At 35.9% G+C, this 16091-nt stretch overlaps 2 protein-coding genes across 3 annotated transcripts; both read left to right on the top strand.

Moving 5' to 3' along the window:
- On the top strand, positions 7-4488 carry LOC109833386 (nodulation receptor kinase-like). The gene is made up of 12 exons (XM_020401037.1): positions 7-65; positions 706-856; positions 1012-1083; positions 1166-1237; positions 1394-1468; positions 1559-1731; positions 2126-2349; positions 2784-2910; positions 3005-3073; positions 3158-3347; positions 3439-3571; positions 3980-4488. The coding sequence occupies exons 2-12, from the start codon at positions 762-764 to the stop codon at positions 4313-4315; spliced, it is 1566 nt and encodes a 521-aa protein (XP_020256626.1). The 5' UTR covers positions 7-65; positions 706-761; the 3' UTR covers positions 4316-4488.
- On the top strand, positions 7659-13664 carry LOC109833387 (probable protein phosphatase 2C 55). Of its 2 annotated transcripts, none has more exons than XM_020401038.1 (4): positions 7659-8445; positions 10356-10677; positions 12500-12649; positions 13152-13664. In XM_020401038.1, the coding sequence occupies exons 1-4, from the start codon at positions 8057-8059 to the stop codon at positions 13452-13454; spliced, it is 1164 nt and encodes a 387-aa protein (XP_020256627.1). In that variant the 5' UTR covers positions 7659-8056; the 3' UTR covers positions 13455-13664. The 2 variants fall into 2 exon arrangements, with proteins under 2 accessions (XP_020256627.1, XP_020256628.1); XM_020401039.1 differs by having other exon boundaries at positions 8247-8431.

Here is a 16091-nt window from a genome sequence, read left to right as displayed (position 1 = left end):
AGTCTGCAATGCCTATGAGATCTTTCAGGTGCATCGGAAAGCTACTGAAACAGTGCAGCGAGATTGTACGTGTCTATTTTTGTTTCTCACAAACATTTCATATTTTCCCCTGCACCCAAGGATCAATTTATACCATATTTTTATAGATGTTGTTAGCCTACAACCATCACAAAATGTGTATTTCTTTTGTACAAAGATTTCTGAACTTCATACTAAGAAACCAAACTATTTCTAGTCTATTTTTTCAAGTAACTAAAAAGAAAGCCCGGGGGAATAGGAAAATAGACTAGTACAACAGAACAATAACATGTATATTTTAAGCATATAATCAGCATACCAAAATAGTGCAAATAAAGAATATTTTTCGTTACTGGGTGATCGCTGAAATGGAAGTAAGGCTTTGCTTAGTCACAATTAAATGATTGGCTTTCCTTTTTGTTTTGTCAAGAAAAGAACTTCTACTTCTTTTTCTGTTTCCAGTTATTTGTGCACTTGACTGGCAAAGACCTTTATGTTTGTAATTCCAATTTTGCAATTTAAGATGTCATATATTTCTCCATTAGGTCCTTTCGTTGGAAGATTTTAATATAGAACTTCTGAAAAATAAGCCTAGCAACATCTACAGTTACACGCACACCAAAATTCATCTTTTCTTTTGGTTTTCTGCTATTGGATTAAAATACCGGCGTCTGCAAAAACTTGCAGTGGATGCGGTGGTGAAAATAAAGGAAGAGTTAGTGGCTGAAAACCCTGAAAATGTGATGTTGGAAAGATTCTACGGAGACCCATGTATGCCTCCTACCTGGCAAGGTTTAACCTGTGAAGAGAGGAACAATAGCTTTGTCATCACTAAACTGTACGCTTATTTCTTCTGATTTTAAGCTAATGGTTCTTTCACACTTTTATATTTTATTATTATAATCACGGCGTGGTACATACTTTTTCTTTTTTAGACACTTCAGTTGCAAAAATTTAGAGATGCTAATTTAAAGAGAATATCACTTCTTTCAGCGATCTTTCGTCTATGAATTTGCGTGGACCATTACCTACAGTCATTGGTGATCTAGCAGAGTTAAAGGAACTGTACGCCTGAGATCATAATTTTGCTTTACATAGGACTTACTGTTTTTAAGGTTCTGAAATTTTGTAAACCTTCTCTCTTCAGGGACGTGCAAAAGAATTACTTCACAGGGTCTCTCCCAGAATCTTTTGCCTCACTGCACCATTTGTCAAAACTGTAAGATTGATATTTCTTTGCTATTTATCTTTGACTCCCTTTTTCATCACAGTTTTCATTTTATGTACATCTGCAAGGAGCAGACATATTTATCTTCCAACTTAAAGGAGTGTTTTTCTATTTGTTAAAACCTAAAAGTACTTGTGTACTTTATAGGTCTATCGGTTGCAATCCAAACGTCAGCAGCCGACTTCCTCCTGGTTTATCTAATAGGGAAAATCTAACTGTAGAGTAAGTACAAATGATACAACCTATATTTGCTTCTTATCATCAGAAGTATATTACACATTATCTAATTTTCTATTTTTATGTGACCATCAGTAATGAAAGCTGTGTTTCTAAAGCCTCTTCACTAGCACAAAACCGTGAACAAAGTACTTATGTCCTCAGAACTGTCGCCGGAGGATCTGTGGCATTTACTGTCACACTTGGGATATTTTTCACATGTTTCTACAGACGTGCTCGACCTAAAAAACAGTACCCAGTTATAAAGAGTATGTTCTTTACACTCTCCAAATCCCTTTTCTATTATATATCCACTTAACAGCCAAGAAGCTTGATTTCGTAAGTTCAGCAATGTATATAATGTTTAAACCTTGAAAAGGACATTTTGTAGATAAATTCATCATGTCATGGTTTTATGTTAATTTTTGAAATGCATTATCTAACCCATGAGTTTTATATAATTCAGTTATAAAAGTTGCATCTATTAATCAAAGCCCTGAAGATTAACTTTATGACAAATTGACTTATCGTACCATATTACATGAAGCTAAATTAAACAGATACAAGTTTGAACATTGACTGTGACATGAAAGGTTATGATTAAGGTCTTTGTGGTCTGATTAATATTTTGTCTTTATCATCTACATTGTCCTAAATTTGCAGATGCAGTATTCTCGGAATCCAGCTTCAGTGGACCTCCTATGAGCCCATCAGTAAAATCCTTCTCTCTTCAATATGTTGAAAGAGCAACAAGAAATTTCAGTACTCTGATTGGTGAGGGGGGATTTGGAGCTGTTTACCGTGGAACTTTACCACACGGAGAAGAGGTTGCTGTAAAGGTCCGGTCAGCCACATCAACTCAAGGAACCCGTGAGTTTGATAATGAGGTATAACATTTTGAAGATTGAGGCTTTTCTTAACTTTTTTCCTGTAAAAACATTTATTTCTCAGTCGTGGTATGTTGTGTAGATATTTGAATAAAGGAGAGCTATCTATATCCAATATGTATTTGATAATGAATACATGCTTGATACTGGTTAACGCCATAAAGGAGTGGTAATGTAGATCTCCAGCTTCTTTGGGAGACGGAATTTTTGAAGATAACATATACTTTTATGTTTACAGTATATCTAGTAGTTTTAGCTTCTCTGGTACTATACTTTTTTCTATATCATCTTTGACATATTATATTTCCTTGTTATGAGGAATCAGATATTTGAACTCTCTTACTATCTACACTAACTGGCAATTTCGAACAATAACTGGCTTTTTTATGAACAAGAACGCCTCTGATGAAACCTTGCAAAACCTTGTTGCACAGGTAACACTTCTTTCAACGATCCGGCACGAAAATTTGGTTCCCCTTCTTGGCTACTGCTGTGAAAATGATCAGCAAATTCTAGTTTATCCTTTCATGTCAAATGGTTCACTACAAGATCGTCTTTATGGTAATAATTTTTACCTGAAGCACATTAAGATATGATTATAGAACTTTTTTTTATGTAATTTCCTTTTCATTTAATGATAATTCTCATTTCACAGGGGAAGCATCAAAAAGAAAGGCGCTGGACTGGCCAACCCGACTCTCTGTTGCGCTCGGTGCTGCTAGAGGCAAGCATTCTCCTCTTATTTTTTTACTTCATATTTATTCTTGTGGTACAGTTTTATTCAGGTTGTATATCTTAATTAATCCAGGTTTAATGTACCTGCACACTTTTGCTGGGAGATGCATCATACACAGGGATGTGAAGACGAGCAACATTCTTCTAGATGATTCTATGCGTGGCAAGGTGGCAGATTTTGGTTTCTCTAAATATGCACCTCAAGAGGGAGATAGTGGTGCTTCTTTGGAAGTAAGAGGAACAGCTGGGTATTTAGACCCAGAGTAAGTTAGAAGTGTTTCCATGCTCTAACATGAACTATATGATAAAACTTCAAATGAAAAGCTGAAAAAAGCTAGAATTGCTTTGTTTCAGGTACTATTCAACCCAGCAACTATCGACTAAAAGTGATGTATTTAGCTTTGGAGTGGTGCTTCTAGAAATTGTGACTGGAAGAGAGCCGCTAAATATACATAGACCACAAAATGAATGGAGCTTAGTAGAATGGGTATGTTTCAGTTTTTTAGTCCTCCCTTTGAAATATATTATTCACATTTCAAAGTTCAAACCTGTAAACCTAGATTGTTACTTTTTAATAAAATCGTGAGGCCTAAACCTCCCAATGTTTCATTAAAAAGTTAATAATTAAACATACAACAAGATAAAGAGGTATAAAAGATACTTGAAAGCATACAGCAAGAAACCTCAATTATGATCTAGAAAACAAGCTTTTGTACACACTCAAGTTCATAATAGAGGTTTCTAGAGTTAAATACATAAAGGTTTAGCATTTGTTTCGATCATCAGTCACCTGGGCATCCTGCAGAGATCATATCGACTGCAGTTAAACTAACCGTGTGACAAAAATCTTTGATTTAAAGCTGGATATAACCAATGTAATAAAATTTGAGTACAGGCAAAGCCATTCATCAGAGAATCAAGAATTGAAGAGATTGTAGATCCAAGTATAATGACCAGTTACCACGCAGAAGCAATGTGGAGGGTTGTAGAGGCTGCATTAGCATGCATCGAGCCCTTCTCCACTTATCGACCAAACATGGTTGATGTTGTTCGTGAACTAGAGGATGCTTTGATTATAGAGAATAATGCTTCAGAGTACATGAGGTCCATTGAGAGCTTTGGAGGCTCAAACCGCTTCATATCTATTGAACGGAAAATGTCTGTGAAGAAAACTTCTCCACCCGACCCATCTCCTAACTACTGCCTACTTCCTGCTCCGTTGCCGAGGTAGTTTGAGTATGTAACAATGACTGACATATGTTCTCTCTGAGATGAGAAGCTGATGCTTATCATTAAATGTATAAGCACGAGAACAAAATGTATTCACTACTCATATGTATAGATGTAGATTTTGTCAGTAGATATGTGGATTCTTTACGGAGGAGTTATATCTTGATAGTTGGTTGGGAAGCTGCTTTTTCTTAAGCAGTTTAAATGTTTTTAATAGATATTCTGATTGTTAATTAACTAATTGGTGTCACTCAAAGGAGGTGGAAAAAGTAATTACATAGCCAAAAGACATCCTTTCATCAGCAGTAACATATTCTTACCTCCGTAGAATGCTTTAATGCTTAGGGTAACTAGTACAATTAATTAAATATATCCTTCGATTCTCTAATTTATTTCTGAACTGAATACTTGGTGGTCAACATATGCTAACGAGTTCTAGTGAGTTGATTATCGTTTTTGGAATTCTTTTGTATCTTCCAACAGACTCGCCGGCCTTCTACCGGACTGGATAAAAATAAAAGTTCGACTCGGCTATGCAATGGAAATCCACCCTCAATTGTTTCTTGAAGGGTAGATTACAATAGACCCCCAAGAACTTTCAGCAATTTGCAGTGAACACCCAATAACTTCAAAATTCCACTAAACCCCAAATAGCTTTCAAAATGCCTTTTTACATAATTTACCTAAGAGATATCGGGGTTTTTTGCAAAATTTATTGAGCATTTAGTGCAATTTCGAAAGTTAATGAGGGTTTATTGCAAAATGCTGAAAGTTCTTGGAGGTTTAGTGGAATTTACCCTTTATTGAATTCAATGAATGAGGACTCATGGAAGATTGCAAATCAATATATGATATCTACTTATTTGGAATCTTGAAGCATGCTTGTTGTTGATGGGCAATACCAAACAGTCGATGAAAGAAGCAATTAAGTTAACGGAGGTCTTCTAACCCTCTGAATGCCCGGTTTTAAAGTAGGTTGTTCTTCCCTGCACAATTAGCAAATCGTAAGAGGACGGGGTTGGGTTCCCCGCTTGTTCCTCTGACGACCAAGTCAGCGATTTTCTTGAGTGGAGAAGTAAAATGAACTGCGGTAGTTCTTAAGCACAGTGGGCAGAGGTAAAGATCTTGCCTTATTGTTGAAAATAGTACTCCTATTTATAGTGGTGATAGAATGGTAGAATGCTAACTTCGGCCGAGTATGGGATGATGATCATGTTAGCATCTGCTTTACAGGTGTCGGTCGACGAATGGAGGAGATGTCACTTCGGTATTTAATGCGAAGTGATTGGGGGCGTGCGGTGCCGACGTGGTCCGATATGTCATAATGACTATTAGGCGCAGAGGAATGATGACGCCCACAATGCATTTAATAGCATTTTATTGAGAAGTTGATTGACTATCAGTGCGCGGGAGGGGTCTCGAGGCTTGAGGAATTTCGTCGCCTTTCTACTCGTCCGGTGATCAAGAAGTACCGTCCTTTGAGTCGCATTTGCAAGATGTCGGCTGAATGACTGGTCGAGTAGGTCGATCAAGAAGTTGGCCTAGCCAGGGGTCGATACGTAACGCCATTTGAGTCGTCCTCGTGAGTTGTCAGTGTGTCAAGTCGTCCGAACTGAGTCTTGGGTTATTTTGACGTGCTAGTCCGATTATGCATAATGTGATACACTTGTCTGCCATTGATTGAAGATTACTTTTCAGCACTAAAATGACTATAACACTTGTTTATTTGGATTAGTGAATCTGCATGGAATTTATTCTATATTACAACTCTTAACAAAGATACATATTAGACATATTTTTTTGATGCATTATAAATTCAGAGGGTATATCTCCAGAACATATGAAGACATACATAAGAGTTAATAATTTAGAAAATTTCACATTTGCAAACATAGGCGAAACTGAGAATTTACTAAGAATTTAGAGAATTTCACTCGCGGATAGGTGTGTCCATCCGGGCCGGCCCGACCCGGCCCGGCCCGAGCCGGGTTCGTTTTATTTTCTATTTTTTTAAAAATTCTATTTAAAATTTAAATTATACAAAAAAAGACAAAAAAATTAATAAAAAACAATAATTTTATTAATCACTTAAAATGACATAAATTACAAATAAAAAATTATAAAAATAAATTCTTTATTAATAATTAATAAATTATTTACAAATTACAAGTATAAATTTATTTTGGAATTCATCGCATCATAATAGATAAGTACATCCCAACTAGGTTTTTTTTAAAAAAATTCTTTTCTTTTTTTTGATAAAAAAATATTTAAAATTAGTTTAACATTATTATATTTTATATAATTATGTATTAGTATATACTTACAAATTATTATGTAACTATATATTATATATACATATATTATATGTAATATATTGTATGTAGTTATAAGTTATAACTTGAGAGAGAGAATCGCATAAGTAGCCATTGCCCGTTGGGCCAATGGGGAAGAAGTAGCCGTTGTAATATACTATACTTATATATACTTATATACTAAGAGAGAGAGAGAGAGTATACACACACATATTATACATATATAAGAGAGAGTAAACTTATATAAGAGGGAGTATACATATATAAGAGAGAGTATACTTATATATACATATATACTAAAAGAGAGTATTTATATATACACACACATATATTATACATATATAAGAGAGAGTATACTTATATATACATATATACTAAGAGAGAAAGTATATATATACATACATACATATATTATACATATATAAGAGAGAGTATACTTATATATACTTATATACTAAGAGAGAGTATATATATACACACGAGCTCTGGGCTGGGCCCGGGCCGGCGGACTTTTTGGACACCCCGACTCGCGGATAACATTGATTGAGAATTGTTGAAAATTTATTGGCAAGTGACATTAACAAGAGTTTATAATCCCACAACTTTTGTTGATTTCAAGAAGAAAAAGGGTTTAAGATATTGGTCCTCTAAAACTTAAATAATTTGAAATAACTCCCAAAAAAAGCATCATATTAACTAAATCTACACCAAATAATTCTTTCTACTTAAAATATATTTACTTTTCAATCTATAATTATCTAAAGTTTATAAATTTTGCACTTTGATATTCTAAAGAGGGTATTACAACGCAACTTTTTAGAAACTTTATGTATTTAAGTGTAGGATTTTAAACTTAAGGTATTTCGGTGCAATATGGGGCAACAATAGGATATTTAAGTGTAATTTGCCTTAAGAAAATCGTATCATTTTCTTATTTGAGAATAATTTGTTCTCCCCATTTTAGGGCAAATTATTGGTTAGAAGACGGGAAATTTTTAGTTTTGTCGCGTTTCCCTCTCATTAATGCCCTTCTTCTATTTTATCCTCTCGCCGCCGAGCCATCAAAACTCGTGAGTCCCCTTTATCACTTTCCTCCAAGTCCCTTTAGTTTGGCTCTAAACCCTCAAATTAGGGTTTTTTCCGTATCCTAACATTTTGGGTGGTAAATCTTGCGGGTTTATCCAAAAGCCTTTTCCTTTTATTAGATTTTCCTCATAATTTCAGCGTAGGGTTTTAAGTGTCAGACCTATCTCTCTCATTTTGTGATATTTCCCCTCTTCAGCTTCGCTAGGATGCTTTGTGCTCATTTGATTTCGATAAATACCCTTCTTTATTTATGAGCAGCAGCTGCAATTTGCATTCTTTTTGAGGTTCCAAAGATTTTCATAGTGAAATTAATAGCTCGTGTGCGCTGGAAGATAAATCCAATGTCTGCTAGCGGCTTNGGCTTGAACGCAATGTCGGCCTGCAGCAATTCATCAAGACCCATCTCGTTGGGTGCAAAGCGTCTCAAGCCGATGTTGGAATCTAGGGCAATTATGAGCTATGGTTATAGCACTCATGCGTATTGTGGAAGAGTGAGTGCCAAGTTGAACAATCAGGAGTCGAGGGGTTCTAGCATGCTGTATAAGTTCTTCTGGTCTAATGCAACTGGGATCAATCGGAGTTCGAAGCCTTCTTGTGAGCCGGGGATTCAGGATTCTGAGGCTTTTTGTACTGAACCCAGTTCTGCGGCAGTGACTGCAGATGCTGATGTTCATTCTGATGTGGCCCGAGAAGAAGAAAAGGTTGAAGATTCTCAGGTTGCCACTGATCAGTATGTTACTATCTGCCTTTTGCCCCTTTCATGAATTTGCCATTATCCTGGTTGTTGTTTGAATAGCTCATTGGGTGTGCATCCATAGTTCTGCGTTGCATTCCGATTAGCTCTTTGAAAATCTTATATTTTTTGCACATGGAGCCTCAAAGACATCTGTTGCCTTGTATAGACAAAGTATCACAAAATTGTGCACTACGCTTCAAATTTTTGCTTCCCCCCAAAAGGAAAAATTTAAGATTATGTGTAAGAAGTGCTCCCCTGAGACATAATTCATTGGCCTCTTATTTATATTTAGTAACACTTAAAAAAAAACTAGCGGTCTGAAATCCTTCTGGCCTAGTTGTCTGCTTAAGCATTATGATATATATCATGTTTTGATGTGTAGACATTCATACTGGTTATTAAACTATTGGTACTTTGTAAAACATTAAGGTAATATTTTGGCAGGTACAATATTATATACCAACAGATGTACATATAGGGTCATGAGTAATTTATGACATGCGTACTGATAATGGAGCCCTTTAATATCTTAATAAGTAACATCGAAAGCATAAAAATTAATCAAAATCATAAATACATTTTTAATAATTTAGTGAAGGGAACATTTCCTATCCTTCAACCTATTCGGTTCTCTTCTGACTTAGGAAATTCTATAAAAATCATATTTTGAGCCAATTTAAATCACAAAGCTAGCTGCTTGTTATTATTTAGTGAGTTATTTCATACAACATCCATATCTCTCTATATAAAACTTATACTCCCCATTCATGACTTCAAAGAGAGCTTTTGTATAACATTCTTGGACTGGATGTTTTAGACTCTGCTACAATAGCCTATCTTCTAACCATAACCATGTTAAATAGGATAAGGCTAACATAATAACTTAGTATGTCTGATAGAGACCCCAAAGTATCAGTTCTGTAACAATTACTTTGTTCTGAGCTTCTATCGATTGATAGAACTTGAGCAATCAAGTAAGTAAGATTCTGAAGTAGAAGTTAGCCTTGTCTTACCTTGAGGTTTAGCTAGGAAGTTGATGTCTGTGGTTCTTTGATATCTGAGATGTGGTTCTTCTGACTTATGTAGCCTCAATTGGCATTTAGCATTAGTTGATCTTTTGCTATCATAATATTTGAAATCCTACATACATATAAATTTGGACTGATCTTACAATTTTTTCATACACTAGAAACTTGATTGGTCCCATCTTCACTGTATTGCACTTGATTGTTATATTTGAGATGGTGGGATCTTATAACCATATGAGGCAATGGCATATGAGTTTGTGGTACTTCCTTTCATTGTTTTCATACTCGAGTTTTGATCTTCCTTTATCAATAGTGCTAATTAGTCTTGTCTTCAGATTGTGTGCTGTTTGTACAGCATTGGATTTAGCATATTGGAATATGAAATGCTGGACCCTATAAATCTGATACCTTGCGTGAATCTCAAATCTATATCGTGTTATTTTATAATCCATTAACATCACCACCATTAAGTCATTTTCCTTTCAACATTGGAGTTTGGTTCAAGTTTGGAAAGCTCCAAATAAAAATATATCAACATTTTGCATCTAGCTCTCAATCTTCCCTCAAGTCTCAATACATCTAGCTCGTCTTTTTTTTCTTTTTTTATTTATTTATGTTGCATGCAAATCAGTGATTATTTTCATCGTTGAAGAACAAAATAGGGTAGAATGAAGGAGTCATTTACCTAGTTATGAAACCCCCAACACCAACCAACTATCCGCCACCACCTTGCAAGCCCTCTCATCTGTATATTCTCTTCATCACTTAGGAAATTTTTTCATGCCCATACCCCAGATTAAACATAATATACAATACAAATATAATTTGCTTGCTAACTAATTATAGACGTGATATAAAGTTGTCTTGCATATACAGGAAGTCTCCAGGTGATAGAACCTTAAAGCTGTTGTGTGGATCATGTTCATTGCCACACCCAAATAAAGAGGCAACTGGTGGAGAGGATGCCCATTTCATATTTGATGAGCTAGCCATTGGTGTGGCTGATGGTGTAGGTGGATGGGCGCTCCATGGTATTGATGCAGGAGAATATGCCAGAGAACTAATGACTAATGCAGTAGCTGCAATTAAAGAAGAACCAAAGGGGTCCATTGATCCTGCAAGGGTGTTAGAGAAAGCGCATGCTAGGACTAAAAAGGTTGGATCTTCGACAGCATGCATCATTGCTCTCACAGATCAGGTTTGTGTAGCTTATCATGTCGAAATTATATTAACTTCTATACAAAATCTAACTCATCCATTTATATGTAAAACACTGTTGGTAGGCTTCATACTTCTGATAATAAGTATCCTAGAGAGAAAAGAAAAAACTAACTTGTTAATTTGCTTCCATGATGAATTTAGTGGTGGAAGTGTAGTCAAATAGCTATACCTGTAAAGCATTATCATTCTGATGTAGCGTAACTCATTTCTCTCTTACCTTTGTATCTATGCCTTTTATTTGATTTTTCTATTCTAATTGGAGTTCTCAGGAATCCTGTGTAATCTCACTCTTCCTTTCCTCTTTTCCTTGTATCTCAAAGGGTCAATATTTTTGGATCCTCTTTTAAGTTTTTTCAGTATACTGGTAATTATTGTTTTCTTGTTCTTAGTTGATTTTATGTCTTCCCTGTTCCGAACGGTCATGGTTGTTAAGTGAGGTTTGCATGGCCACTTTGGAATGACCTCTAGATTGTTTTTATTGGAGGTCTATTGGGCTAGTTGAGGAGAGGAATTTGAATTCTCTTGATTTTTGTAGAGTGATGTAGCTTCAGTTTCACTTCATTTAGATCCAATTTTTACCTCGATTTAGGTGATGTGGATCAACTTGGGATCTAAATGTGTACAAAATTGTGAAACAACTATTGACTAAAGAAGTCTGAATGCTCAATTTCATACAGAGACCCATGTTTATTATGTCATGGTTCGAGTCTACTTAACGGGACTAAACGATAATTGTCAACCCAGGCATAATAGTTCAAATGCTTTATCACGATTTATTAACTCAGTTTCCATGCCATAATTATACACCAGAAGCATCTGATAATCTGAAATTGAGCTGGCCTAATTTGGGAAACTATGGCCTAGACGAGCCCATTGTGTTTGATGCAATTTCATATTATGGAGTATATATGTTCATCATCGAACCCAAATTCTTTGTTTGGGTCCTTATAGCTATGTAAAGTGGTCTATCTGAAAAACTTGGTATAAGGTTGGTGAAGGCTGAAGAACCCAAATTTGTGGAGGATTCTCTCTTAAGAAATTGTTGCGGGAGATCTTAAAAGGTACATAAGGTAGTGTGTATGATTAAACAGCTGCTAAGAATTTCCCTTCCAGCAAATGTATGAAAGACATTTTTTTTGTGATATAAATGAAATCATTACAGGATTTTATCTGTTTTCTAAGATGCCCTTGCACATAAGCATTAAATGTGTGAATGTTTATTAGAACTTTTATTCAACGAGAACATGATTTGCTATCTGCTTTGGAGGTCAGTGAAAATGACATAAGCAAAGCAAGATCCAGATCTGGGTTGCTCTCTTATCAGTCTTATCAGTCTATTCATGTATCACAAACAAACACCATTTTAAATTTGGAGTAAAATATAAATAAGTATTTCCTCAAGAAATTTAGTTTTAACCTTCACCAAAAAAAAGTGCTGTATACGGACATCATATATCAAGAGAGATGTATTCTATTATCATTATTGTAATGTATAATTGTAATGTGGATCAAAACATATCTCAGGTATGGTAACACTGCTCTAACTTGTGTGTCGGTTATGCACTGATCCGTGGCTATCTTGTAATAAACTATATACCTATATTTAATTGAACTATGGTGAGCATGTCTACATTGGTCAGTCTGTTGATTGGAACTGGATATGATGCTAGTAAAACAATGCCCAATTAGGTAATATATTTGAGCTTAGTACAATTCTTTCACGATGAAGCTTTTAAATTAATGGGAACCTACATGTCGGTGATGTTGCTAACTTTCTCATGTTCTTTCTCTACTTGCAGAGTATCCATGCTGTTAACCTAGGAGATAGTGGATTTATAGTTGTTCGTGAGGGGTCTATTATCTTCGAGTCACCTTCACAGCAGCATGATTTCAACTATCCTTATCAACTGGATGCTGGTGGACTTGGTGATTTGCCTAGAGACGGCCAAGTAAGTTGATATTTATTGAATTTCAACTGTCTGTTGCATCTGTTAACCAAATATTCCAATTGATGATATAATTTAATCTTTTATTCGATCATTTCTGGTGGAGACAATGCTGTCCTTGTTGCTTGAATGCATACAATATATTGAAGCTTCAAAATTTGTACCTCTGAAGACAGTGACGCCTTTTTTGTTATCAACTGTGGCCGAAGACTGAAGGAACATTCTGTTCTGCTGTAGTATTATGATGTTATTTGAACACTGCAAAAAAAAAAAGTTTATTCCTCAGATTAAAGTATTGAACTTGGAATTATGCTAAAATTTAAAGAAGGAATTTGCAGTCTCTTGTGGTCACATACCTCCTCGAATATCTGCATACATTATTCAAGCATCTTTTATATACACTCTTTTGAAATCTACCAATATTAGAAGACCATAATTTTTTTTAAATAAGTCAGTTATGATAAGTGAGGAAAAGAATAATTTTCCTTCACGTGAATATTGACAGGTCTTCACGGTCCCAGTTGCACCAGGGGATGTAATTGTTGCGGGATCCGATGGGCTATTTGATAACGTGTACACAAATGAAGTTGCAGAAATAATCAAGCAAGCAATGGAGGTGAAGCTTGGGCCACAGGCCACTGCTCAGAAGATAGCTGCACTTGCTCGCCAGCGAGGAATGGATAAGGCTTGTATCTCTCCTTTTGCCGCTGCTGCCCAAGAGGCTGGCTATTATCATACTGGAGGCAAGCTCGATGATGTATCAGTTGTGGTATCCTATGTTACCGCTGCCACCCCTAGCAATTCTTGATTAACAAGTGGGAGGGCACATTTAATTTCATTAGGTTTGTACATTACCTGATCGTTGGTCAATCAGCACGAGTACTTTTGTTTTATGTGACCTCATACGCATTATTGCTGATTCCTACTGAAATGTATAAAGAAGTTTTAGCGTGGCTGACATTACATTTTACATGTTGCAAGCTCGGTTATAAAAGGAAATAATTTTTGAACGTATCTACTTTTCTACCAATTATTTCTTTTATATCTGTAAAGATACTTGGTGTTACTAAATTTTTGAGTACTTTTGTTGCATGGTATTGGTCAACTTCTTATACTTTTGTCAACTGGTCGTTCTCACGATTAAGTTGGCGGTGGAGAATGGAGGTTTGATTGTTTGATTGTCCTAGTCTTCAGTAGCTCAGTAGCTCAAACAATGGTGTTATTGATCATTCCATTCTATAAGTTTTCTAATAGAATCTTTACTTCCTGCGTTGTTACTTTTTCGTTTGTTAATTTTTCTTCGGTTACAGTCAATTAAATCAGTGTGGAGGAAATTTTATGAGAAAGAATTGTATGAATATTGCTTATCACATTTTGTTAGCTCGAAGATAAGAATTCTGTAACACTGCGTGCTCTCCTCACTATTTAAGCTAAGAATTTAAAAAAAGTCCATACAAAAGACTAGCAAGAAATGTCAACTAAAGGCACCTCAGTAGGGGTAAATCAGTATTTTTAATCATTCTTCTCGTAACATCCAAATGGGTTCGGTCATGTCAAGTCAGGTCATTTCTGATCAGATCAAAACTAACCCGACCCATATAACTTTGACCCAACCCTGACTTGTATAATAAACGGGTCAGCACACCCACCGGTTTATTTACTGGGTCACCCGGTGGGTCATTCAATTTTCAAATACTTATGTTCATCAGTTATAGATGTATACTTTCATGGAAAATGACAATTAGTAATCACAAACAAGGCACCATTTTTAATTTGAAGATAATATAAGCACTTCTACAAGAAATTTGACCCTCACACAAATGTGCCGGTTAAGTACATTACACATCAGAAGATCTGTATCGTGTTCCCATAAGCGTAATGTGAAGCATATCTCAAATATATATGGTAATACTTCTCTAATTTGCCTATTGGTATATGGACTGAGCCATGGCTATATGTTAGTAATATACCTAAGTTAAAAGTGAATTTTTGGATGTGCATGCTACGTAAGTAATTTGATGAAGTGGACATGGATAATACCTAAGTTAAAAGTGAATTTTTGGATGTGCATGCTACGTAAGTAATTTGATGAAGTGGACATGGATATATGGCTAGTAGTACCTGTCCCAATTATGCAATTAACTATTGTGACGAAACTTTACAACTGGAACCTGCATTTGCTGACTTTCTTATGTTTTTGTCTCTTTACTTGCAGGGCGTTCATTCATGCTGTTAACCTTGGAGACTGTAGACTTTTAGTTGTTGTGAATTGATCTTCCGGTGACCTTCACAACATGGTACCTCAACTTCGGGCAAGGTTCTTAAGAAAAACCTTTGACCATACTGTGGAGAAGAACTTGGAAAAACTTGAGGGTTTTGGAGAAGAAAAATTGGGGATATTTGGAGCACAGAAAAGAGGTATTTTCTGAGCTATTTGTTTAGGGTTTTGTTTGGAGAGATTAAGAGCTTGTTGGTGAGATTAGTTTGTTCCTTCGAGTGATTTGTAATCTCAGTTTGTACTCTTTCTCTATTAGTGAAAACCACATCCCCTTCTTGCCCCGTGGACGTAGGCAATTGCCGAACCACGTAAAACTATTGTGTTTGGATTTGTGCCGTTGTTTTGATTTGTTTGGCCTTTATCTCGACGTTTGTTTGATTTGGTTCTCGAAGCACGCCCGTTTGGTTGTCACGCTTCCGCGACGCGCACAACACATACGAATTCACAGCTTTATCGACTTTCATTCCGGCATCTTTCCCAGCTCCGACGACGCTGAGGTAGAACCTCTATTGTGATGCCCCAAGCACACCCTAACTCCGACTCGGAGTTAACGGAGTGTTAGCACCTCAAACAAACAGAAAATAATGTAGGCCTTTCGGGTTAACAAACTCCCAAATGGCGTTCACGACTCTGACTCCGGCTAAGCATCTTCCCCGACTTCGATCTTGCAAATCGAACCTTTGATGCCCCCACGCATCCGACTACGTGACTCCGACTCCGGAGAAGCATATTTCCCAACTATAAAGGTTGCAAATAGAACATTGACAATGAGGCCTCAAGTATCTGACTGCATCCTTGCTGCTGTTGCCTGACGTTCGAGGACCACAGAATTGATCTCAGAAGTTTTTTTTTCCTTCCAAATATAAGATTTTGTCTTTTCATCATAATCATTTCATATCTTTCTCAGAAATTTAATTTACATTGTGCACAAAGCTTTCTTCTGCAATGACATACGAGTTCTTCAATCTTTGTTTCTTTCTCAAAGTAAAGGGGAAATGTAATTAATGCAGTTTATTGCTTTATACTTTTCTAGCAATGTCTTGTATAAATTATGGCAGGGCGTAGCTTACTCAAATTGGTTTTATTTATTTGTGATGTGCCCAAGGTTTATAACATACAACTGAGAGCAATATATCTCTCTTGTTCGATTCACACATATTTAGATTC

Source organism: Asparagus officinalis, chromosome 3 (genome assembly GCF_001876935.1).
Source record: "Asparagus officinalis chromosome 3, Aspof.V1, whole genome shotgun sequence".
NCBI classification, from domain to species: Eukaryota; Viridiplantae; Streptophyta; class Magnoliopsida; order Asparagales; family Asparagaceae; genus Asparagus; species Asparagus officinalis.
The sequence above is the reverse complement of the archived record's forward strand: the minus strand, read 5'-3'. Positions and strand labels throughout refer to the sequence as shown.

Coding starts and splice junctions, on each gene's coding strand:
- LOC109833386 (XM_020401037.1), top strand. CDS start 762: ATGTTGGAAAGATTCTACGGAGACCCATGTATGCCTCCTACCTGGCAA. Junction 1,469..1,558: donor AGGGAAAATCTAACTGTAGA/GTAAGTACAAAT, acceptor TGTGACCATCAG/TAATGAAAGCTGTGTTTCTA. Junction 2,911..3,004: donor ACTACAAGATCGTCTTTATG/GTAATAATTTTT, acceptor CTCATTTCACAG/GGGAAGCATCAAAAAGAAAG.